Source organism: Porites lutea, chromosome 12 (genome assembly GCF_958299795.1).
Source record: "Porites lutea chromosome 12, jaPorLute2.1, whole genome shotgun sequence".
Taxonomy (NCBI): Eukaryota; Metazoa; Cnidaria; class Anthozoa; order Scleractinia; family Poritidae; genus Porites; species Porites lutea.
Genome location: NC_133212.1, coordinates 23,837,994 through 23,863,432, shown reverse-complemented (window position 1 = coordinate 23,863,432; position 25,439 = coordinate 23,837,994). Strand labels below are relative to the sequence as shown.

The 25,439-nt window shown below is 38.3% G+C and overlaps 3 protein-coding genes across 3 annotated transcripts; 2 read left to right on the top strand and 1 right to left on the bottom strand.

Moving 5' to 3' along the window:
- Window positions 1–3,554: 3,554 nt before the first annotated feature.
- LOC140921373 (uncharacterized) lies at window positions 3,555–8,995 on the top strand. Its single transcript, XM_073371374.1, has 3 exons — window positions 3,555–3,736; window positions 7,221–7,532; window positions 7,812–8,995. The coding sequence occupies exons 1-3, from the start codon at window positions 3,610–3,612 to the stop codon at window positions 8,594–8,596; spliced, it is 1,224 nt and encodes a 407-aa protein (XP_073227475.1). The 5' UTR covers window positions 3,555–3,609; the 3' UTR covers window positions 8,597–8,995.
- Window positions 8,996–12,829: 3,834 nt separating this feature from the next.
- Window positions 12,830–17,273, top strand: LOC140953913 (uncharacterized). The gene is made up of 3 exons (XM_073403289.1): window positions 12,830–12,902; window positions 15,438–15,803; window positions 16,271–17,273. Exons 1-3 carry the CDS (start codon window positions 12,830–12,832, stop codon window positions 16,705–16,707), a joined length of 876 nt encoding a protein of 291 aa, XP_073259390.1. The 3' UTR covers window positions 16,708–17,273.
- A 637-nt stretch (window positions 17,274–17,910) lies between these two features.
- Window positions 17,911–24,729, bottom strand: LOC140953912 (uncharacterized). Its single transcript, XM_073403288.1, has 3 exons — window positions 24,463–24,729; window positions 21,931–22,206; window positions 17,911–20,935 (listed from the first exon to the last, which is right to left on the bottom strand). Exons 1-3 carry the CDS (start codon window positions 24,566–24,568, stop codon window positions 19,812–19,814), a joined length of 1,506 nt encoding a protein of 501 aa, XP_073259389.1. The 5' UTR covers window positions 24,569–24,729; the 3' UTR covers window positions 17,911–19,811.
- Between the last annotated feature and the right edge of the window lie 710 nt (window positions 24,730–25,439).

Sequence of the window (25,439 nt, the reverse complement as noted above, 5' to 3'; positions counted from 1 at the left end):
TACGCAATATTGCAAAGGTTAAACCGGGAGCAACTCTAACAAGCGTGGTTAAGCCATTCGAATCATTCAGTGCTTCGTACACATTGCTGTTGGTATTTTGAACATAGTGTGCCGAAGGAAAAATGTACACTGACTGATCTTTCATTAGTCTGGACCTCTTGCTTGTGATCACGATGAAACGAACCTTTGGTGAGTTACAGGTGAATGCATTATAACACAGTTGGAAACCCCGATATAACGAAGTGCCCGCGGGGCACTGAGAGAGAGTGTTTGTTATAACCTGACACGAGCACCCTTTATCTGGGTTTTATCCCATACGTATCACTGTGACTGGAACAATTAATATCTTTCAAGAAAGTCTTCTTTGTAAAGGTGTCTTCGTTATGTCCACCAGTTTCACTCTCATTTTTAATTTTACGTGTCCATTTTAAAAATGTATTTTCCATTGGGTCATAACTCGTACGTGCTTCCCACTTATCTTTTTCACTGTTAAGAAAAACATCAAGTTCAAAGAACAGAGGAAGAAAGAAAGAACTCAACACGAGGTAACAAACTTTATTGAAAAATTTACTTTTTAGTTAAGAAACATGAAATGAAACAGACTTCAGTTGTTGACAATGTGCATGTATAGTGCGGGCTCAGGATACTGAGATATCTATCCAATGGATAACCTGATTGTTGATTAGGGACGGGGGACTGGACCTAGCTATCGTCATTAACAATTCCCTCCTGGAGATACTTTTCTGTGATGACACTTATGACAAGTGTAGAATGTCCTTTTGCTTCACAGGGCTACTTATCTTTAAGTTAGTTTCCACATTCGGTAGTTGGAAATTTTTTATGTACTCCTTACATTCATGATGAGCGTTAGCATAAAATGGAGGTTTCATACACCGAACAATATGATGTAAGCCCGTTTCATTTCTTATGTAGTGGTGATCATCACCTACTGCGGCATTCATTATCATTACAGCGCGCAGCTATGAACGATCTTCAAGTGTTCATGCACCCAATAAATAGTATAAATCAAGGAAAATAATTAACATTGGAAACTGAACCAGTCAGCTTTACAATCTCAAAGCTATTGTGTAATATTTTATTGCTGAGACGTCATTGAGTTCCAATATATAGCTCATTCAGGCAATATTACTCAGTTCCTTTTTACGCTATATTGCTGTTTTAAGACGTTTTTTAGTTGTTCTAATTCATGATTTCATGTTGCTGAGATATTAAAATTTGTATTGTTGATTTCAACAAGTTTTCAAAAACCACAATTGCCATCTTTTTTAATCTTCTCCAAGTCTTTCAATCCGCGCCTCTTTTACACTCGCTTCTCATGTTCTAAGCGGTCTGTTATTTACATGTTTCACTCAGTTTGTGGCAGTTCCCAGCTCCTTTAACCCTTTAAGCCCCAATATCCACATACAAATTCTCCAAACTGATCTCCATACATTTCCTTCATGAATGAGTTGAGAGAATTTGATAAAAGATCAAGGAATTTTCCCTTAGCTGATCATTTTATTAATTCTCATAACCTAATCTCTTGACATTGTATGGATATCGTTAGGAGAAATTTGACTTTAGTCACTATTGGGACTTAAAGGGTTTAGAATAGGGTCACAAATTTCAGCTGGCTCAGTATGGTGAAGAATAACCGTTATGGGGCCCAATAACATTCCGTCAACTATACGAAGTACCTTCCCCTACGAATTCATTATTGTGGACATGAATATGATAGATACAATGAGCCGTACTTCCCAGTTCTGCTTAATAGTTTTCATAGTCGTACTTTGGCGTTCGTATGAGATGTGTGGTGTTGAAACTAAAAAAGCCCTAGAACTAGTGTGTACTTATCTGTGGTACTGTTTATTATGCTGTACAAGGTGGTTCTAACTTTTGAGTCTGTGGATGAAATTCTAAAATGTGATCATTCAAAAAAAAAAGCTACTGAGCAGAACTTTCCTGTGGTAATGTTTATAATGCTTTACAAGGTGGTTCGAATGTTTGAAGTCTGTGGATGAAATCCTAATTTGTGACCATATAATGAAAACTTCTCAACAGTACTTTCCTGAGTTCAGGAATTGTTATTATGCTTTACAAGGCCATTCGAATCTTTGGAATTTCTGAGAACATTCAACGTGATCATTCATTTGAAGTGCTCCTTAAGTTCTCTCATTTGATTCCGTTTCCCTCAGTCGATTGCAAAATATATTTTTTGACGCTGGATTTGATTGGTTCTAAAAGTGAAATAAATATCAATGCAAAAAACACAATCACGTGGACATCATGTGTTTCTCAATAATCAATGAAAGCATTAGAAACTTTGTTGTTGTTAGTAAGGGCTATCTTCAATTTTAGGCCTCGGGATTTTAGGGAGTCCCTCTCACCGCTTTTTAACCTTTTCAAAAAAGTCTCTATCCCAAACATAACAAGGAAAGCGTACAAAAAATGCCGGAAACTGAACCTAGCTTGAATTAGCTGTACTGACATGCACCTAAACTCTTATCTGTCCTTGACCTTACCTTTTTTTCATTTGTTCACTATGCGCTGATTCCTCCTTTTGAACAGTTCCAAGCCGAGGGTAAAGTACTGCTTCACAACTTGAATTTAAATAATAGCTAACTACGTCTTATTAAATACTACACTGGAATGAATTGCGGCATACAAGAAGGATATCACTTTTTTTTTCAAAGACTAAAACGTTTAAACCACCCTATACAGAGTAATAAACAGTACTGTTCAGTGGCTTTCATTGAAATGGTCACATTTTAGGGTTTCATCCAAACTCAAAAGTTAGAACCACTTAGAAACGGCATAGTAACAGTACCATTGGAAAGTTGCACAGTAGCTTTCATTTGAATAGTAACACTGCAGTATGTCATCCGCAAGCTCAAATGTTAGAACCACCTTGTACAGCATCATGAACAGTACCACAAGAAAATACTGCTCACTGAGAAGATAACACCTAAAAGCTTCATCTGCAGAAACAACTTGTACATCATAACAAACAGTACCACAGAAAAGTGCTGTCCAGTCGCTATTATTTGGTGCACCCGAGCATTTTGTCCGCTACCGCCGACCCAGTAGTTAGAACTACATTTTATGTCCCTACAGCCATCCCAGTATGAAATGCCATGAAATTGTTGCCTGATTCAGCGATAAGATAAAAAAGGCTTGTGACGTTATTTTGTAGTTAATGATATGGCTTCAAGTGTTCTATAAATATTGTATCGCAGATTTTACTGACAAAATACTGCTCTTATCGCTATTTTTACTCGAATATGGACTTTGAAACTTCTTTCATTGTTCTTACATTCTCACACTAATCCCGGCACCGATATTGCTAATTACAAACTCAATTTTGGGGTAAAAGACCAAAAGCATCAGTCTTAGTACAGGGCTTTTTTTCCTTTTTTTACCTTTTTAATACATCATAGTATACGAGTGGCTTAATATTGTAGAGAGAAACAACATTCCACTGACTACCGCAAAACTCGATGGGGAAATTTGAATTGCCAGACAGTCTAGTCTGTAAATATTAATTTTTCTTATTGTTTTTTTCGAGTACAACAGTTGGCAATATACACTTATGAGTATGTTGGTGGCTGAATGTTCCTCATTGCAGGAGGTATAACGAGACAGCGAAACAACAAAATGACGGACATCAGGATGACACTTCTTTATTCATGTGTTTTTCTAGTATTTTGTATGATTTTCAACATGGCAGTCGCCCGTGGTAAGCTAATACCTTAGAATTCACTTTTGGGGCTGTAATAGTGTGCATTTTTTATGTTTAAAGTTAACACTGTTTATTCTTCGTTATATTGAACAATTAAATCTAGCATATCAACTTTAACTTTGACAAAAATTGTACTTATAGGCTTGTTCATTCTTCATAAGGATGTAAAATTGTATTAAAGGGTAGCTTAAGGTTATGTTGTGTCCGCAAGGATAAGTTTCAGGTTGACATTCTGAAAATTGCCTCATGTTTCATGCATAGCAGCTTAGTCACGTGCTCGAAAACTCCATTTTAGACGAGAGGGTGTAATGAACTAATTAGTCAAATTTGTTGGAGGCAATCCCAAGTTTTTACCCATTTCATTCATGACAGTTGTAGAGATGATTTAGTTGAGCTTTTCAGCTAGTGAATCGACATATCTCCTACGTGACAACCCAAATATCAGATCAACGAGACAACCGCAGTGTATTTTAGCGCAGGAGACACGATCGGTGTGTATGAATTTCATTCAAACAATAGGTCAAGTTTTATTTCATTATAAGGGATTTTTTAATCTTCACATGATTTTCACAAAATCCGGACAATTATTTGGAATCCAGACCTTATGAAGCAATTACCAACACAAGGAGACAAGAGGAAATCTGGTTTCAGTCATTACGCAACGCTGTTCATCTGTTATCTTGATGAATATGTGAAACGACCTGAAACAGATGCCTTCATCTCAAATTAGTTTAAATATTGTGACTCTGCATTACGAAAGCTCACGTGCACAAAGTGTGTTGTCTTGCCAAGCTTTTTCTCGTTGATGAGAATACTTTGTTTATGGTTAAAGGTAGTATGAAGAATCAATTTTGAGCTTCAGTTAGTTTGCTATTACGACAAAGAAATCTTCCTGGAAATCGGAGGGACTTCGCAGGACCGTTAACAAAAATGGCAAACGACCACGCACGTGAGCGCTCCTTCAATACTAGACCTGTCAAAATTGGCTATTTCACATGAAGTTACAACCCTCATTTTATCTTCGCTAATGCCTTACCTCCACAACTAATGAACGTCATTCCTTCAGTTATACGTGCCGGAAAGTGCTTGCTGAGTAAAGGGGTTAAAGTTCTTGTTTGGTCCTAATGCTGGTTGCATTATTATCGACTATGGGTGTCATTTCTTTAATCACAAAAGATACAGTTTATAAAGTACTCTTTTTTAACCACGAGGCGTCCTCTGTTCGCAGGTGAACAGCTAAAACGAATAAAATGAAAAAACTCTTTCATTGTTTGATATATCTTGAATCGCGCGAACGTTTCAAGCTAAACTTTGGTTGAAGACGACCATTATAAAATATCATTTAATGAGTAGCTGTATTTGTGCAGATTATTTTCGTGCCCAAGTTGAAGGTCACTCTTAATTCTATTTGTCTAAAGCAGGCCGACAATTCTTTTTACACTATCATTTCTTTGACTGGTGCCAAACAAAACAAAGACTTCAATTCCCAAGAACTCCAAATTTTATTTTGTAAATTCCTAATGAAACAAATAGTATAACATGCCAAATATGTTCACATCACAGGAGTTCATATACCAGCTTAATCTTCATTACACTCTTTCAGAATTGATTCTTACAGCAGAAGACTTCCTTACCGTTATGAAAAACAAATTCTCCTATCCTAATGTACATGCATTTATTGTACTATAGAGAGGAGAATTTCTTTTTATGTCAAACCAATTACGATCTCGTTGATCGAAGTCTTGATTCCCTTGAATTTCCTACCTGATTGAGCTGTAAAATTAAGATGAGTCCTCGATGTTCATCATGCACAACTTTAGTTTCTTATTTTTTTGTTTGTTTTTCTTCGTTTTTTTCTAAAACTAAGGCAAACTGGAGACTAATAAGACTTTACAAGAATCTCTGTTTATGGTGCAGGTTTAAAATTCAAAGTGAGGCCAGTTTTCCTAAATTACAATAACTCTCAACTTTGGACAAATTGACCCTGCACGTCTTAGCGACAAGCTTCGCTGGTCAGACAGTTCCTATGTTTGTCTTTTCGTGATCAACGCTGCGCATTCTCTACAGTTATAAAGAGGTGCTTCAAGAAATCGTCTGCCATATTGTACTCATTTTTGCACTAGTCAGTCTTTAGTATCGTGTGAGATTTGGACATCACGGAAAGACTCTTCCTCGATAGAAAGATTTTCAGATTGCACGCTGGCGTTACAGAAAAACCCATACAAATCAACGTTTCAACTTAAAATATTATGGCCATTTGGAAAACCAAATCAGCTAGGTAAAGCTACATGTAGTCTATATATTATCATGAGCGAGGGTTGATTAATATTTTTGTATATTATAAGATTTATGAAAACGATATGTGGGCATATTATATATTTGAAGAGACTATTATTTGTGTTTATTTGCACTTGGCCATTTTTGATGTTCTAATGACAAGGTCGAATAAAATAAGAAACTTCTCGCAAAGGAATTTCAAATCTAAACTCCAGTGTCGAAACGCCGACTTAAATGAACATACCGTAAAATTCCGAAAATAAGCCCCGTGGCTTATATTTTTCAAAGGCCCTCTTTGAGGGGCTTATTTTTGGAGGGCTTACATTCGGAGGAGCTTATCTACGGAGGCAAATTTGCGTTTCAAAATCGATTGGGCTAGCCGCTTATAGTTGGAAGTAAATTTACCGTTTTTGCTTTGTTTTACTTTGTATTTGAGGGCAATTTTCCTAGTACAAACCCCCGGGGGGCTTATATTTGGAGGGGCGATTTTATAATAACGGAAGGTTTTTTGCGTTACCGGATTGGGGGCCTTATACATGGAGTGGCTTATTTTCGGAATTTTACGGTATCCCTTTATGACTGTGCTATCGTTATTACTGTGCTATTATCTTATACCATCTATGTTTCTGTCACTTGTATGGGATGAAGGTGTGCGAGAAATTCCCAATTTTTACTGATAAACTGGGTAATATGGTAATTTCGGTCAAAATTGTATCAAAGTCCCTACTTAAGTTTTTTTTTAGACTTATTAACCGCTTTATCAAAACATCTTTTACGAACGGTTTATGTCATTCGGTTAACTGAGGTTGCCAGATTGTTTGTAATATAGAGTTCCTGAACGTCCTTTTTTTTCTGTGGGATATTATTACTACATTTATTCGTGTATTATTATATTTTATCTGGTTATATTTCTTTACAACCAAAGTTTTTGAAGTGGACGTAAATTTTATTGGGATACCGTGTTTTGAAAAGTGCTTCAACAACACGAAATTGATGTAAGAATGCTGTCGTTAGACCCACTTTATATGGCTCAGATACAGGAACTGAGAGTTCTTTATTTGGATGAGCCGTCACACTCAGTAAAATGCATCTATGAAATCTTAACGTAGTAAAAATCGTTGAATATTGGCTTTTTGTAAATACTGTCAATTAGTGAATATTCTGGCAAAACTATATCTCAATTCTGTTTTTTTCTTTTTTGCAGAAAATCTTACAATCGACAAAGGTCTAACGCGAAGAGAAATTACTACATTTCTTAACCATGCTGTCAATCTGGGTTGCTATGTAACCAATCTAACTGAACCTACAAAGTCTGAACTGGAACTGGTTGTGTACACCTGGAAAAAGCCGAACAATGATACTGTCAGGCAGTCTTCACGTGCAAAAACTCGTGCGAACGTTCTGGTGGTGACACCAAAGTCTCCAAAGGACTTTGGAATGTACGAATGTAACGTCACGAAAGGAGTGTCAAGTACCCAGTGTAGAATCTTACTGATAAGAGGAATGAAGTATACTGGTGAGTATACAAAACAAGCGTCTGGGATACTGAATAAACACTGCCTGCTTGGACAACCCAATTCTCGGTGACATAAATCTCCTTTTTTTATTCACAATTTAGACTATTACGAATCCCAGGCTCTATTGTACCCTTTGAGAACTCCATCAACGGTATTTTCACGATACCATTTGCTTGTCAATATTTCAGTTTTAAATGAAATTTGGGATAAACTTTGGCTACTTCTGGATGTGAATGTTTAATTTCATACTGTTAATAACTTTTTGTTATGCATTTCAGGAGGAAAAGGGTGTGTCAATATTTCTGTTTTGATGCCTGTTTTGGCTGTAGCAGTGCTGTCTGCTCTGTTATTTGTCCATCTTATTATCAGACGAAAGGAGCCGAAAATACTCAGCCAAAAACGACGAAAATCTACCATAGGTCTGGACCATCCTCATGCTGAACAGCGCAGAAAGTCCAGGAATTTACTGTACAACACTTTTAATGATGAAACAGCAAACAATAATGAAAAGAAGCAAGACATTGTCTCCACGGAGATGCAGGTGACAAATGATTACACCAGCGCACCAAAACCGCAGGAGCCGGAGCCAGAGCCGAAACCTAGTGAAGAACGCAGGCGCGAACGAAGATCTGGTTTTTCCAATAAATCTTTTCGAGACCTCTCCATAGAACTCGATGACGCGGAAATTGGATCTCATGTATCAGACGAATCAAAAACTTCCAACGACAAAAGCGGTTTTTACAACAAGATCTTCAAAAATGATTCCATTGACGAGAGCGATGGCGAAGTCTTTTCGCAAACAACGGAGGAAGCAGTCGCAGTGGACCAACCTAACAAGGGTAAAGGCAAAGGTTTTGTCAATAAAGCCTATCATTCAGAATCTATGAATCTTAATGATGGTGACGCACAAGCTGCCACTGTTAGTTCTGTCATGGATGCATTTTCCAACCAAGGAATTAAAACGGAGTCTGTCGATGTTCACATTGCAAAAGATAAAGATAAAGTTCCAAGTGCAAAGGAGCCCGTTTATGATGATATACCTATTGCTGATACATACTTCTGATCAATCAGTCACTACAGGTATCAATTCAAGCTCTCAGTGTCAAGTCCTCCCTTGTGTTCGGTTTCTCGACAACCTCAAAAAAACTAGGGACATGGACAAATTTCATCCTTGATGCCTTCGTTACATTAAAAATAATGGCGGTATTTTATAATGTAGAATAACGAAATATTTAGTTCAGCGCAATTTTTGTGTACATTCATGGATAAAATATGTAACACTGATTTTTTAATTTAAGGTAAATCTATAATGAAATTGGGATCCTAAAAATTGACTAAATTCATGATAATTATATATGAATTTTATAGCTATAATAGTCTACTATTTACCAGTACGATAAACGTATTTGTCATTACCTTAACAAGTCTTAAGATTAAATGTTTGCTGGTATCTCATCTTTAATGGGTGAACCATTTCAAAGGGCCAATCGTTTTACATTTCCATTCTATAAACCTACGAAAAGGTGCTGGTTCCGCTACATGTAACGTGAAAGTTAGCATGCGAAAACAGACAGTTCTCCTCGTTCATCGCCGCTGGGGGACGTGAAACTTCTGTTTTCGCAGGCTACGTGAAAGTATATTTTTTTATTCTTAGAGTATTGCGTCAGCGTTTTTCTGCAGTCTCTCGTTTAGCGCCCTCATCTTGAAAGACAAGAAAGCCCTTGGGACGAGGATGGGCGGGACGGGATGGGACGAGGATGGGCGGCGTTGATCTCGTTTTCTTAGCCTGTCCTCGCTTCTTTCAGCTTTCAGGATAAACCATAGGAATTACTACTCTGCTCCTGTCAATCTTGAAAACTCAATATTTTATTTATTACTTTTTTGCTTCAAGTTTAATCCTCGTTCCTCTAGTATCAACGCGTTTCGGTTCTTTAGAGAATTGACACGTATGTAATTGGGCTAGCGCATTATTAAGTGCTCGCGTGAACACTTACTGTTTTTGTATTACGCCTATACTAGGGTTCTATCTAGGGTATTTGAGGGGTAGAAGCTTCTCCCCCAAAATGCCCAGCTTCCCCCCCAAAAAAATATTGTTATCATTACAGTATATAAGTAACTATATCGAAAGAATCATCAAGACGCGACGAGGTTAGTGCACACACTATAACATTTCCCAAAATTGTGTCTCAAAATGCACCAGATTTGATTCGGGTGAGGGGGGGGGGGGGGGGGGGGCGGCGGCGGACCCCTCTAAGAGGCTTGTCGCCTTCGGCCACTCAGGACTTCTCCCCCAAATGATAAATCCTAGATAGAACCCTGTATACTGATGAACTTTGCTGGTTCATCTTTTAAAACGAGATTCGCACTTTTCCACCATTCACACTAGACGTCACTTAAGGTCTTAAAGTCTGAATAAATCAGACTGATTGCAAAGCAAGCGTGACTAGTTTTAACGATATTTTCACCTGTTAAAATAAGACTTCCCGGACTCACAAAGCTCTCATAAGTTAGAATTAATCAAGTATTGTTCCTCAACAATAACCTCTTGTTTTTAAATCAAACAATGGTTAGAAAGGTGTCAAGTGACGTAAACAGGTTGACATGTGACGTCATCTTAACACTTCTGATATTTTAACAATCGTTCCGTAATTGACGAAACATTTATACACTGTTATTAGAACAGAGTTTAGTCACTGTTTAACAAAACCTTCGTTCTAAACTCTTTTTTAATTTGTCTAACCTACCCATCCAAACAATGTTTGCTCTTAAAGACGTCAAGAAGGTTTGCAAACAAGACTAGAACACCTTCCTTACCTACAGATCTTACTGCCTTCTGAGCCGAATTGCGGTCGTTTCGCCCGACGGCGTTCGCCAGGAGCGATTAGTCGATTCGCACAATGACATACAACTCTCTACAACATGGTGAACATACCTTCCGAGATATAGTTACCCTTGGATTTCACATGTGCAGTCACTGTCTTTCCATGCTCATTCCCTTTTTTCAGGCTTAAAGAATGACAAATACGCTTCGGACGATAAGAATTTGTCTGGGCGAACTGCTATCGGGCAAACCGACCTTCGGGCGAAACGATCTAATACCAGTGAGCCTCTTAAACCTACTTTTCTAAATTAGGCTTCGTTCAGAGTCTTTGAATAATCGACCCTTAGTGTCAGAACTGTGAAAGAGTGGAATCATGAGCTGCTAGAATTTTTAAAATTGTAAACAAAGCACCGGCAGTTTAGGAACAAAGTACATTGTCATTATAGATATAAGGTTTTCTAGTATAGACTAGTATAGACTGTCAGTAATATGTAGTAATTGAATGTTATCTATCTAATTATTTATTTTTACATGTTAGTCCAATTGTAAATAGCTGATTAACGCAAAGGTCACAAGTTTATCAGTAACACTGTGTCACCCTCCATAAAAAATTCGCTTTCCTACCCTATAAACATTGTAACTAAGTTACAAATTGGTTGTAACTTCTGAGTTTGTTGATTAAATCCTTAAGTGTATGATCATCTAACCATGTTGTTTATAATATTGTTTTAGGTTGTAAATTGGCCGGATTGTTTGAGTCTTTATGAGTTTCCATGAAATCCTTTTGTGTCACCATTCAAATAAAAGATACCGAGCACGAGTACTTTCCTGTGGTACTGGTTATCATGCCATACAAGGTGGTTTTAACCTTTGAGTCCGTGAATAAAATCCAAGGAGCCCGCTATTTAAGTAAAAGCTACTGAGCAGTAATTTTTTATGGTACTGTTTGTTATGCTATTCAGTGTGGGTCTAACTTTTGAGTTTGTTTTTGAAAACTAGTTGGTTAACCATTCAGGTTTAAGATAGGAACCGCGAGTTTGTCGCCTGTTAAACACAAATTGTCTGAATAATTCACCCTGTACCTTTTCTGATTTTCTCAATCAAAAGCTAAAAAGTGATAAATAATTACTTAGAAAAGTAAATAGCTTCAAATCACTTACCAGACATGACGGTCCTTTATCCAGCAGATAACCGTCATTTCATGCGATTTGGGAAACTAAGACTACTTTGCACCACATTTTGAAAACTCCATGTAACGAAATGAAATTTCGTCATATATATATTCTGTGAATTAGTTAAATAACAAAGTGATTAAAGTTGACACTCATCATTAATTAAGCGGTTTTCGGTCTTATACAACACATGTAGCCAATCATAACAGGAAAAGACTATTGCTTGAGCCAATCAGAATTCAGAGGAAATGCATATAGTCGGTCACCAAGCGCGGGAAATCCTGTGCACGAAAATCATGATGGATCTTGATTGGTTGAGACAGTGGCGCCAGAATTGTGGAGCTATGCGAGCTGAAGCGGCTGCGAAATCACTCTTGACAGTAAATTGAAAATCACTTTAGAACAGAAGGTAATCAAATACCCAAAATAAGAGGTAGTATTGAGCTAATGTTTTCTCTAATATTGGTGTACTTTACAACGAGTTTCACATGTACTATGATGCACGCTTTTCTTACGTGCCGTTTCTTGAGGGGATGAAACAATTTGTTTAAAAACTTAGTTTGCTCTAGTCTTACATTATAGCAATAGAAAATTGACATTTTTTGAAGCTTTGTTACCTCGGTTTTAAAGAGAAGGGTTTTTGTTGGCTTTAATACCAAGACCCCTAATTATTGTGAAAAAAACCTTCGTAAGGGACATAATTTGCGGCTGTCGAAAACTGATTTTAATTTTTTTTTTCTCACAGTTTGCAAAAAGTTCCAAAAAGCTAAAATATAACAGTGTTAGCATGCCTTTTTGAATTTTTTGTTCCCCAGTAGAATGAAATATTATTGAGTCATATGATGTAAAACTCTTGAGTCCGTGGAAGAAATATCAGAGTGTTTCCAATGAATGGAAGCCATCTACTGAGTAGTAATTCAAGGAACGGTTTTTTATCCCTACTTCTGAACCGTCAAATCCTTCAAAGAATAAATTTATATGAAAGTTAATGAGCAATCAATTTTCATAGATGTTGTTTATGCTGATCAGACTCGATAGCAAAGACTTTGGCAGCCTTAAGTTAATATATTTCTACAACTACGTCAAATATCAATCTACGTAAGTTGTATGTTATATATAACCATTAACTATTTGGAACCTCAGCTAAGAAGTAAGATTGTGCCTTGTGGCTGGCATTAAGAGCGGTGATTTAGCAAGCTGGCTGCGCAAGAAATATTGCCTGAATACTTGACCTGTCCTGAGTTTACAAATTGTTTTTCAGTATTTTCAAACATTTGGAAAGATAATCCGGCAAACTGGCATCATGGCGAAATGTTTTAGCTCTGTTCTTTGGCTGAAAGTTATTTTTCTTGTTGCAAACTTCGTCATGAGAAAAGGTAAGTGATTATATTATTCCTCTTAGACCCCTAACTATGTCTTAGTAGAACGTGAATGTAGGATTAAACTCGCTTGTGCTGCACGGCTCCCAGTTTAGATTAAGTTCCGAAATAAAACACTTTGTTTCTCCGGACCAAATAAACTTCATTTAACTGGTGGTAGTTTTAACTAGTTACCTCTTAACTATTGAAATAAGAAATTATTTCGAGTCTCAAAGACTAAGTTGATTTTGATTAGGTATACTTGCTGCCTTTGTGACGTGTCCTGCTAGCTAAGAATAAATTGCCCACACCATTGCGTCTGAATAATTCGAAGAGGCCGGTTATTCTCCAATCGGAAAAAAGGCTGTACTTAATTTTGTGTTATTATGTGAGAGAAAACCGTTGCATTCTAAGGAGCTATGTAATTCAAATTATGCAAAGTAGAGACTGTCCAGTATTAACAGTAGTGTTATGCGCGTTTAACAGAATAAAGTGAAATAAGCCAGTCGCTCCTACGATGAACCATTGCTGCCCTCACTTGTCCGTTTGTCTTTTTCATTCAATATTCAACGAGGTGACTTAGAATACATGTCATTTTTGAGAGTAATTTTATTGTTCACTAATTTGCAAAGTATAGTAACTAGTTTAAAAGTTTCGTCTCGCCAACACTTGACTCAGCAGTCGAGTCAGGGTCGCCTCGACCCTCATTAACTTTGCTGAAAAAAGCCGCAATATTCTTATGCTATCTGTCACTTCACGAAGCAGATTAAGAAAAACGTAAAAGGAGCGGCTTTTTGTACTAGTTTCCTCTTTTTTAATACTCTTTTTATTACACTTAATTTTTATAACTCACTTGCATTCTTGTGCTTCTACTGCATGGCTTATTTTATTGTTCAATATTAGGTAATCTTTGTTTCTCCATTCTCCAATTTAAAAAAACATTTGTCAGTTCAGTGCTGAACGAACTGGCGTGAGATTGTATATTGTGTTGATGCTGTATAGTCAAAAAAGACTTCATTGTCTACACGAACAAGGCTCTTTCAAATACATTACTCGGGACGATCTTTACTCAAGATTCTAAGACGTTTTGAATACGACGAAATTAGCCTTTTCCACGATCCAAATAGTCTACAGAAACAATATTGTTGTTGATTCAGTTTTCACACGTCTTAAATGCTTATAGTCAATATGCTCTATATAATCAGTATTGACAAGGCATTTACTGTTTGCGGAGTTTTTCGATATTCACTAACATTATAAATTCAGACTTAGGAAGAAATTTTACCTAAAAATGTATTTCATGTGAAACTGAGTTACTGAACAGTTTTCCTGCAGCAATGTTTATTACACTGTACAAGATGGTTTTATTTTTGAGTCTGCGGGTGAAATCCTATTGTGTGACCATTCATTATCAACAAAGCTTCCGAGCAGTGCTTTACCGTGGTGTAACAGTTTTTTCGAGCAAATGCCAAAGTTACTAAAAGGAGTTTTCTTTTAAACTAGCTTCAAAAATTTCATTCATTGGCATAGGACAAAACACAAGCAGGAGTCAGAACTTTCAATGAATTCTGAATATATCAAGCGCTTATTTTTCTTTTTTTAATTTAGCCTCATGCTACAAAAATCCATATCATTACTTTTCCAGCTCTGCTATTAAGGTTAATATATAAAAAAATTGGACCACTGCGTTTTAAATTCAATAAATTTAATTGCAATTGTACTTGCGTACTTTCGAGACTTTACTAGAAAGAAGGTCAAACGGTCTACAGTGTACCGTTAAATATATTACACACCCATGATGACTGCAGACTTTATTATAGCTTCTAGTTCCGTTTGTCTCATTTAGGGGTAAAAATAGCAGATTTTTGTCTCACTTAGGTTGTCAGGACGGAAAGCCAATATTTTCATCCAAAAGGCTGGCTTAGCGTTGTGCTGAAAGAAAACCTCAATAAAAAACTGTGTCGAAGTCCGAGCATCTTTTAAAGCGCAATTAAAATCACAATGGTACTTTTTCGCTTGTCTGTTCTACATGATCTCTTTTCGGGTTTCATGATTAAGTCTGAACCACGCCCAGATTGGCCTGGTTACTTTCCCACTAGCATCACAGTCCTTTTGAAATGGAAACCGGCTCCACCCACGCCCGCCGGGGGATGGGGTTTGGTGGGCTTTAATCCGAAGAAAGTCCTAGATGATCAGATGACAAGAAAAAAATAACAAACACATACCATGAAGCGCCATCGAAGTACGTTTGGTTTATTTATATCTAAAGGGTCACAAAGAACCATAGCAATCATGATTAGCAGTATTCGATGCCATATAATGAAACTGACCTGTAAAGATGCCAGTGTTTTCTCCACTCCACCTGTATATTAACACGTCATAAACAGCCGTGTATCTTGTTCTCATACTCTTATGACGAGCTTCTTTACAATTTTCCGTGGCTCTTTAAGACCCAGTGTTTACTCGGACTCGGGTGAGCTCGGGTGGACTCGGGTGTTTAACTGACAAAGTACGGTATGATTTTCGTTTAATCCCGGGACGGGAGATCACCAGGATGTACAGTAGTATGGCGAGTTTTACTGCTAACATGCTCTTTTAATACTGATTTGTTTCCATGGGTTTCAGAGGCACTAGAACTTGACCTGAATCTAACGCGGCAGGAAATCATCACTTTTCTTGATCAGCCGGCAAACCTCGGCTGCTACTCAACACAAACTGGTAATACGTCACCTCTATCCTTTACCTGGACAAAAGATAATCAAATCATCACGGAATCATCACGATTGAGAGCATTTGGTGAAGTCATTGTGGTAACGCCAAAAAGTGATTCGGACTTTGGTACGTACATATGCAATATCACAAATGGCATGTCAAGTATTCTTTGCAGAATCAAACTATCTAAAGGTCTCAATGAATCTGGTGAGTGTAGTTCCACTAGTTATTTTCTTTGTAGTAATGACAAATATGGAGTGCGTCCGACATGGAAGGCTGATAAGGCGAATTTGAAAGCGAGGCACCAAATGTAGGGTCCAGGTTTAGCTGAGTCGAAGACGCCCATGGAGTGAGTTGGGCATTTAAGTTGTATAAGGCTCCCAGTCATTCTAGTTTAAAATTTTCATCCCCCAGATCACTTTTATAGCAAATGATTTCTTAGTTGCTATACCAAATTCATTCTGATTTCTACATCGTATTCCAGACCACTCATCTATCTTGTCTTGCGTATATTTTAGAGCACTCTCCCACCCCCAACCCCCAATGCCAATATACTGTTTGCTTGACTCAACTTTCGTTCGGGTCAGTGAATTCAAAATATCGGTCCCAAGACTAACCACTGAGGTACAAGTTATTCATTTTCCTATCACACAACGTTTACTCTCTTCTTGAAGTTTCAGAGAAAGAGGATGGAGGTGCTTCGAGTGAATCTACGACAGGATGCGTGAACATTTCAGTTTTGATGCCTGTTCTTGCCGTAGCTGTCTTGGCGCTTCTCCTGTTCATTCACTTAGTTATTCAAGGCAAACGAAAGCGTGACAGGGAATTGAAAATGACGAAAAAAAAAAATGGAAATATCAGTCCACACAGCGATGGAAGCAATGTTGTGATTGGAGAAACTATCGAAATGCACGCTAATGGGCACGTGATCGGGTTATCTGGTGATGGCCTGCAGGCGCCAGGAACCCCTATCTCGAATCACGTGTCACGATCCAATACCTATGAGAGTATAACAGGATCACCTTCCATTGGGCGCGTATCACGTGGTCATGCACCAGGATCACCTGTTGGGCACGTGCCACGATCGCCTGCCTTAAGACATGCATCATGATTGCCAAAAACGCACTTCTATTAATTTTATTCCCTTGGAATGACAAGAGCAGTCAAATGAAATATGCATTGGGCAATTTTTAGTGCATTTTCTGTGACCATTATAAAATATGCTTCATAACATTGTTTGGGGAATTTTTTCAGACTGCTTGCGGAAAGATTTCAGTGATTTCTAGTTTACAAGTCTTATAAATTTTCATTATCCTCCCAGAGGCTGCGATCCTTTCGGTCAGCACCATAGATCCACTGGACAAGGGTAATGAAGGCATTGGGGACGAGATTGCACAAATTTGGGTAGGACCTGCGCACGCACCTCACATCATTGACCTCTGCGTACAGTCGAACCTCACGTAAGCGACCACTCAAAATGCAGAGACTAAGTGGTCGCTTACGGGAGATGGTCGCTTACAAGAATCGAACCACAGCCGGCCTCTTCCAAGAAGAGGTCCGGGAACATCTACTTTATGGAAGATAATTTATTGCATACAGTTTCTAAGTTACGCCATGTGTATTTCCATATTGTTACGAACATTCTTCGTATATTCTAAGTAGCACAGTGCACACAGCGAACATTGAGGAGAATGCATCTAGTGGTCGCTTACAAGAGGTTAAAAACAAGAGAAAATCATTCAACCTTCAAGGCCCAAAACACCGGAGTCTGCCCAGTTTTAGCCCCTGTAGAAGGCTTGTTTTCAAACCGAAATATTGGGCAAATTTGTTTCAATATATAGTTTTTGTTTATTCTTTCGATTACTTCTTCATCGCCTTGCCTTAAGGATCACTCTGCCGTTTTATATTTTCTGCAAGTTATTATTGTACAAATCCAGGTATACAACTGGGAGATCCGGCACAACTCTACGGTTTGTCGCTGTGGACTTGCTGATGTTTTATATTTCGACAGAAATCAACCCTAGAACACCCGGATGGTCTGAACGGCCAGGGCCTGAACACGAGCCATGGTGTTTCTGTCACACATGGGGAGAAATACACACAGCGTATAAATAAACCCTTTCAGCCCTACTGACAGACATACAATTTCTCCCTACATCAACATCAACAATGATTTGTCAAATATCAAGGCCTCAAAACCAAAACTGAAGAAAATAGTCGGGCACGAAGTGGTGAATATGCGTTTTGATTTTGAGAGGGTAAACAAGAGAATGAATGAGCCGCTGAAATAAAAACATGTTATTATATAAATTATCTTTATTGCAAAATGCCCTCAGCTCAGGGATAATTAAACGTATGCATTATGAATAATGGTAAGAAACTTCATAGCAGCTCTGTATCACCTGTATGTCAGTATATTTGTGTTCTATACTTTTAATAAAAATCTCTTTACATTGGAGACCTCAAGAAACACTGTTTTCGTGTACGGCTCAGGGAGGGGGGGGGGGGTACTCCTAGGAAAAATTCTTGGTGGGGCTGTGCCGCCCGGTTCTTCAAATTCTGACCCTATTTCAGACCAAAAAATGTGATTTTCCACTCCATTTTTCAGACCTAGCCTCTAAAATCCATGCCCGATTTCAGACCTGGTCTCTAAGAAATCGTGTTTTCATTACCTAGATTAGAACGCGAGCAAAAAGATTTCTTAATATTCATTTCGAATTTGCATATTACTCTTTCTTTCTTATTCATTTGGAATTGAAACGACAAAGACTACCTCCAGTAGCTCGCTCGAAATCTATACCCTATTCCAGACCAAAATAGGCAAAGTGTATACCCGTTTTCAGACGGAAATGGCGCAGAAACCCTACCCGATGGGTCGGCACATACATATATGGCTCATATGAGGGAGTACCCCCCCTCCGGATGTACGGCTACACGTTGTGTAATAAAGATTAAAATCTCTGCGCAGCGTAGTTACTTAATTTTAATCGGAAATTGTAAAATCGACGCTGTTGGTTAGGATTCTTGAACAGCGTCGATTTTACAATTTCCAATGACCATTCGGCTACACGTTGCCGTCAATACGGCTAGATTGCCCCTTACCCCAGAGAGATGGGTAGGACAGTGTAGGAAATCACGGCTGCCTTTTATAGAACTACATAGCAAGCATGTTCGTCTACCCGGCATAGCCGTAAGCAGAAACGGTGTTTCATAAGATCCCTAATGTTGGCATGAAATACACCTAGTACAAAAAATATCCTGGAAAAACTAGTGTGTTCTTTATAAACGATTAAAAAACTAATTTGAATCTAAGCTAAGTCTCTGGGTAATAAAGATAGCGAATTTTATAATATTATTAAACCAATGCTAAAGCAGCGCTTGAAGTTTTAACCAATAGGAGCTGTAATCTTTTCGGAAATCATAATTAATTCTTGCTTTCTATTAGAAAATTCATTAATACATCCTCTTCAGACATAAACGAAATGCACCAAAAGAACTTTTGAAAAAAATCTTTTCAACCTTTTTTTTTCGCATTATATAAGGGTTTTCCATATTCAGTCGACAAAGGATGCTCTCCATTTTACATTTGTCAATACATCCTACTGGTTTAACAGGAATGTTAGTAACAAGGCGACCGGCAGTCTCACAGGGAATATTCCTGTTTTGAAGCGTTTCTTTCACCAATTCACTACCATTTGAGTGACCTAGGCACACTTAAAAGAGCTGTGTCACGAATTTTATCAAAATTCTAACGATAGGAACTGCTACCAAATTGAGCGAAACAACAAATGAATCAAGTTAAAAGACGGTATAAATAAAGGAAGAAGTTGAAACGGATTGAAATTGTGAGTTTTATAAAACTTGTTAGCCTAACAGTTTATCAAAGTTTATTTTGGCCAGTTGTTTGTGACGTTTGATATAATGCTTTGGAAGTGTATTTGTAGGACAATAAGCTTTGATTTTCTGGTTTAAAAGTAAATTCTTCGTTGACTTTGAGGTCTATAGCGCACTGATAAGGAGGCGTAATTGTCAATATTAATAAAATGACTGACAAGAAAACCGTGACACAGCCCTTTCAAGAAAATACGCAGGACTGTTCAAGAACAGCGATTATTTGAAGAGTGCAAGGTTGAAAGACAAATGTAAAGCATGGTGAACACACGCATTCTCGAGTGAATACCGGGAGTAAAGCCGGCCAGACTTACAATTTCCACTTCATTTTAAGACCGGTTCCTCATCATTTTTCGATTCTTCAAAATCCATCTTCTCCTTATAATAACTCACAAGTGGTTCTTGGTCTTGAACATTATCCTCGTTTCCCTTTTCAAAATCCATTTTCTCCATGTAATGACTTACAAGAGGTTCTTCGCCATGTTCATCTTCATTTTCCTTCTCAAAATCCATTTTCTCCATATAATGACTCACCAAAGGCTCTTCTGACGTCACGCTTTGACGCTCCGCATCGCTTTCATCACTAGGTAAGAAGAATTCTGCTATTCTAGGAGCCTGCAAACTACCTGACCCGCGGTGTGCACCAGAGACATCGGGTCTTATTTCATCGTGTACATTTTCTTTAGCTTCCCCTTCTGATGCACTAAAAATTTCTTCCAAACGAGGAATTTCCTTTGTGCGTGGACTCTCTTGTGTGCGAGGGCTATCTAACTCGTGCGAGTGGTCTTGCGTCGGTAGGCTGCTGTCCTGCTCGCGAAGAATATCTTCCAAGCGTGGTATTCCTTTCGTGCCCGCACTGTCAATTGAGCGAGGGCTTTCCCATTCGTTCATACTGTCTTGCAAGGGAGTGCTTGTCTCTTGCACTCGTAAAATGTCGTCTAAGCGTAGAATCTCTTGATTGTCATCAGCGCGCGTGACATCATCATCATCATGCTCCCACGGCCTCTTCTTTTCCCACGAGCTGTCCTGTTCTCGTGGGATATCAAGACCGCGCGAGCCATCCTGCGCGTTCAAGAAATCCTTGCTTTCTTGCATTTCAATTGCTTCTCCATTTTCTTTATCCAGGTTACTGCTGTCCTGTATATTTTCATGATCCTTCCCGTTTTTGTCTCCTTCTTTCTTGCACTTTTTAAATCGTCCGCCGAAAAATTTCTTTTTCTTTACTTCAACATTTTCTTCCTCCAGGCCCTCGTGATTAACTGCAGTAGCTTCGCGCGCTAAATGTAGCTGATAGATCTCTTCTTCGGAGAGCAAAAATCGCTGTCTTCGTCTCCACTGGATTAAAAAATGAACGTTTAAAAGAAGTGAAACCATCATGACTACCAAAACGGGCATTAGAACGGCCAGATTCACACATCCAGTTACCACGTTTGTGTATCCTTCACTTTCTGCAATACCCAACAGACAGAGTTTTACATTTCCTAACAGTAGCTTGCGTGGCAAAGCGCAAGAAAGCAAAAAAGAAACGAGGAGTCGCGCATTGCTCGTACTCTGGGGCCCGTTTCTCGAAAGTCCCGATAATTAACGGGCCCGGTAAGCTGTCTCCGTTGACATTGAAGATCGAGGTTTCAATAGTTTTGCATCTAATATGATAAAACTGCCAGTTAAAGAAACACAATGGAGTTGTTTGCTAGCCAGGACCTGCGCTTCTATTCTTAACATTTCGATTTGAATATTTGATTTCGGGCCCGTAAAGTCACCGGGACTTTCGAGAAACGGGCCCCTGGCCCGCAAGATGTTTTTCCTTCTCTCTTCCTTTCGCGTATGCCTTGCAGGCTACATTTGTACTTAATACAGAAGCCCGTTTTTCAGGATCAAAACTCGAATTAAAAAAACCATCAGTTTTATAAGACAAAATTTGAATAAGCAGGCACCCAGGGGGACAAGGGATCAGGGAGGGACAAAGTTTAAAGTAGACATCTCATTCATAGCAAAAATGGTTTTACAGCGCAGCGAACTCTACAAGGGCCAAGCTATATTAATCAAAGGTCAAGCTAAAAAACAAAGGAATTAGCCTGTGTAGGTAGTGGTTTTGTTGGGGAGGGAAGAGAGAGTAGCCTGCGAATAAAGCCGTCTTTTCTCGCTCCTCGCCGCCAGGGACGACAAAAAGCAAGGAGAGACGGCTCGAGCGTTAGCGAGTAGCGAGGCTGCGAGGGGGCTGCTCCATTCCCCACGCGGCTTCGCCTCTTGTTTGCACTCCCCCCAAAACCTACCAGCTTCGCTGGCTACAAAGGAGTCTGCTATTGGTAGTGCGAAACAAAAGTTGAGGAAAGGACAAAATTAAGAGAAGAATGAGAAGAATTTATATTTCAAAGCGTCGGTGGCCCTGGTTGAGTTCGCTTTATTCTAATAATAAACATATTTAACTGCTGACTGGTTTTACCTTGTCGAGACCTCAGTGAAATACTGCAACTTGTATTGGATACTCCGTCGTGACACTCGTATGTTCCAAAGTCTGTGTCATTTTGAGGCGTTACAATCAACATGTTGGCATAAACCGTTATGTATGAAGATGGCGTGACAGTGACATTGTCCTTTTTCCATGAATATTTAGGCGATGTGGAATTTGCTTGGGTAGTGTAGCAACCAAGCGTTGCTTGCTGGCCAGTCGAAGTTGTGACCTGTTTTTGAGTGCACTGCAAATCACGGGTTGCTCTTTCTAAAACCAGGAAAGACAAAGAAAATTGTGTTAAGGGTTATAACGTCTTCCTTTTCTGAACTAGACTTGACTGGGACAGCACGAGAACAGCAACTTAAACGTGTGTTGAAAAAATTAGAAAAGCTCGCTACAATAGAATCTGAACTCAGCGAAATATCTGCCAAACATGTAGAAGAACGTTAGTCGCTTAGATCAGGAAGATGGACAAGACCTAAAACGGAAGACAAACAAAGTGGAAAAGAAAACTACCGCATTGGATGAAGAAAGCTTTTATTTCTCTCTCTTCTCAAAAAGTCAGGCATTTGCTTATAACACCCTTGTATTTCGTCGCAGTTGTAAACTAGGTTTTCATTTTCAGTCTTTGTTTCTTCGACTGTTTCTATAGCTTAGCTAGATTTGATGTCAAATGCAAATGATTAGAAAAACAAAAGTCTGAAAAAACTTCTGTAAAGAACAATATCTTAACTCTGAGGTAATTAAAAAGGGACAAGAAAAAAACTAGCAATACTATTTTCTTTTAAATGATAATTGGCTCTGTGCTCTTGACCACTGCACTTGATGATAGTAGTATTCCTAAGAGGGGAGGGGGAGGTGTTACTTAGCTATAGCATATACTTCTTATTATGCACCAATCACTTCAAAACTTCAACACACCCCTCTTCCCAGGCAAACCCTGGGCATCTGAACTTTTTTAAGACAGACCTGTTCAAATGCCCTACCACAATGCTGGATTTGAATTTCAAATGTCCTTTCTCACAGAAGAAATGTTTGGCAGATTGTGAATTTGAAAAATAAATTTTGCATTTATTATGGTGTATGGCTTAATTTATTGTGAACATTCCCGGGATGTCTGAAGTACATATAAGTCAGGTTTGCATTTCCTAGTAGAGTGGTTTTCACTTGACTGTCGTAAAACCAAAACCAAAGTAAATACACTAGCCAACCAAAGGGCGTAGTAAAACCAAACCCAAACCAATTCCTCAATTACTTTCGACAGTCAAGTGAAAACCGCTCTAATATTATACTTTGTCTTTAAAAAGGCAGTGAAATTAGGAGACGTGGTAATATGTTTCTTGAGCATCTATTTGATGTCACCCTTATTTCTTACTGTGAAAGGTAAACCTAAATGACATTATTGTTTTATAGAAGGTGTTTCTCTCTTTACATCTTATCTTTTTCTTTCTTTGTTCAATGAGGGCGACTACTTCAAAAAACCTGGTATTACGGACGATTACAGAAATTTGCCGACAATTAAATTCTGTGCTGATGTATCCCCTTTAATTTTTTTACAGATGTGAGATGCCCCTCTATAAAGATTTTTTAAAGCAAAGTATTGCCTTAAATGTTGTTTAGTTTAAAAAAAAAAATGACCAGAACACGAGTGCAGAATTAATCAAAGCTTAAAATCCTAAGGCTTGCTTTCAGGATCTTAAAATGAATTGTTTGTAAAGAAAAGCAAGAGAAATGGGGATAATTACCACATCTAATCAAGTCTTTTCTGGTAGTTAAAAAAATTCTTGAAACTGAGGGTGTTTTGATCAAAGCCTCCATGTAGTGGATGGACTCTTGCGTTTCTTGTTTTTATCTCACCTATTGTACAGAGTATGCGTGAAAATCTCCAATATGAAATTGGTATTTTTCAAAGAACTACACAAAGACCACGGATCCAATAGACCGACAACAAACTGAGTAGGCTCAGCTGTAGTGTCAATATCATTACTAGTGATATTGATACTGTACTGGCCCATTCATCCAGACATACTATCTACTCATTAGTACACTTATCCAGATATAGTCTAGACATACTAAGTTCACTGTTCGCTCATTTATAACAAGAAAAACTCACAATGGTTACCCAAGATCATCCCTGACAAATGAGTCTTAATAAATAATTAGTTTAATTACGCCAGTCACTCAATTGTTTTTGGTGCCGGAAATCGTAAAGGTATTTCTTTATTACTATTGCTGCCTGTGATTAATAAACATTTATTTTTCCTGTATTCGTCTTAAAGCATTTATATTTGAAATTAACGTAAATAAAGAAACATAAATTTAACGCCTAAGGCAAGTTTTAAAACTATTGTCCGTGTAATCGTTAACGGAGTAAGTCCATTGTTTGTTAATCAAACAATACAAGGCATCGACCTGTACATAGAGCTCACCACCAATCTCTGGTGATTTGAAACAGTGTAAATGCGTATAGATGAGAAAAATAGCTTCAGTTTATAGGAATTAAAAACTACATTAATCACTTACCATTCGCGAACGCAGAGCTATCAAAAAAGAGAGTCCCTTGCAAAATAAAAACACACCACAAACACGATTTCTTGGTCGCCATCTTGATAATGGTAGGTTCGACCATATTATGGAGGTTTTCTCCTCCCTGACTGCAAAGGACGAATGTTTTATCTTTAAGGAAGATTTAAACGTTAGGATAAACTAATAATGGACAATAATCTACCAAAAAGGTGGAGAAATTCACGATCGAGGTTTCAAACCATAACAATATAAATCTTGCGTGACATAGTGGCGCACATAGTGGCGCGTGATTAAGGCGCGTGACAGATTTCATCCGACCCAGATCCCAGTTCCTTTTTTCAATCACGCCTCGTCCCCAGGGTATCACGAGCATGTTAAATGTAAAAATTCTTCAACGATTTCAAAAACAAACGTTCCAGATTACAATTGACTATTAGATAAAACTGAAAAGACACTTATTACTAAAACAGTGTTTAAAACGTTCAGTCCTAATTTAAAAGGAAGTCGGATACCAATGGCCACGAGTTGGCAATCTTGTTATGCTGGGTGGGAGGAGATCTGCCAAAAAGGCCCTTAGTAGAATTTGTGATACTCTTCAGTCCACAACTTCTTGTCTGAGTCCTCTGGCTGTAGAAGGCTTAAAATGGGCTGGGCCCCCTTGATAAAGCCAAACCGAACTACTCTCCCCTGAAACTTACCAATTTTAGAAAGACACTTATCGTAACTTGCAACTCCCCATACTAAAATGCCATAGGTAAAAAGAGGTATAATCAGACTGTGGAAGAGATGGTGTAAAAGAGTCTAGACTATATCCATACTTCTTGCACAGTCGTAATATGTGTATACGCTTTCCCGCTTGGCTAAGAAGATCATCGATTTACTTGTCCCAATTTAAAAGATTACTATGGAAGTTGAGTGGGCTCAGGCGAAAAGCTGCAAAGTCGTTTCGCTGCGTAATGAAGTCGATTTGCTTC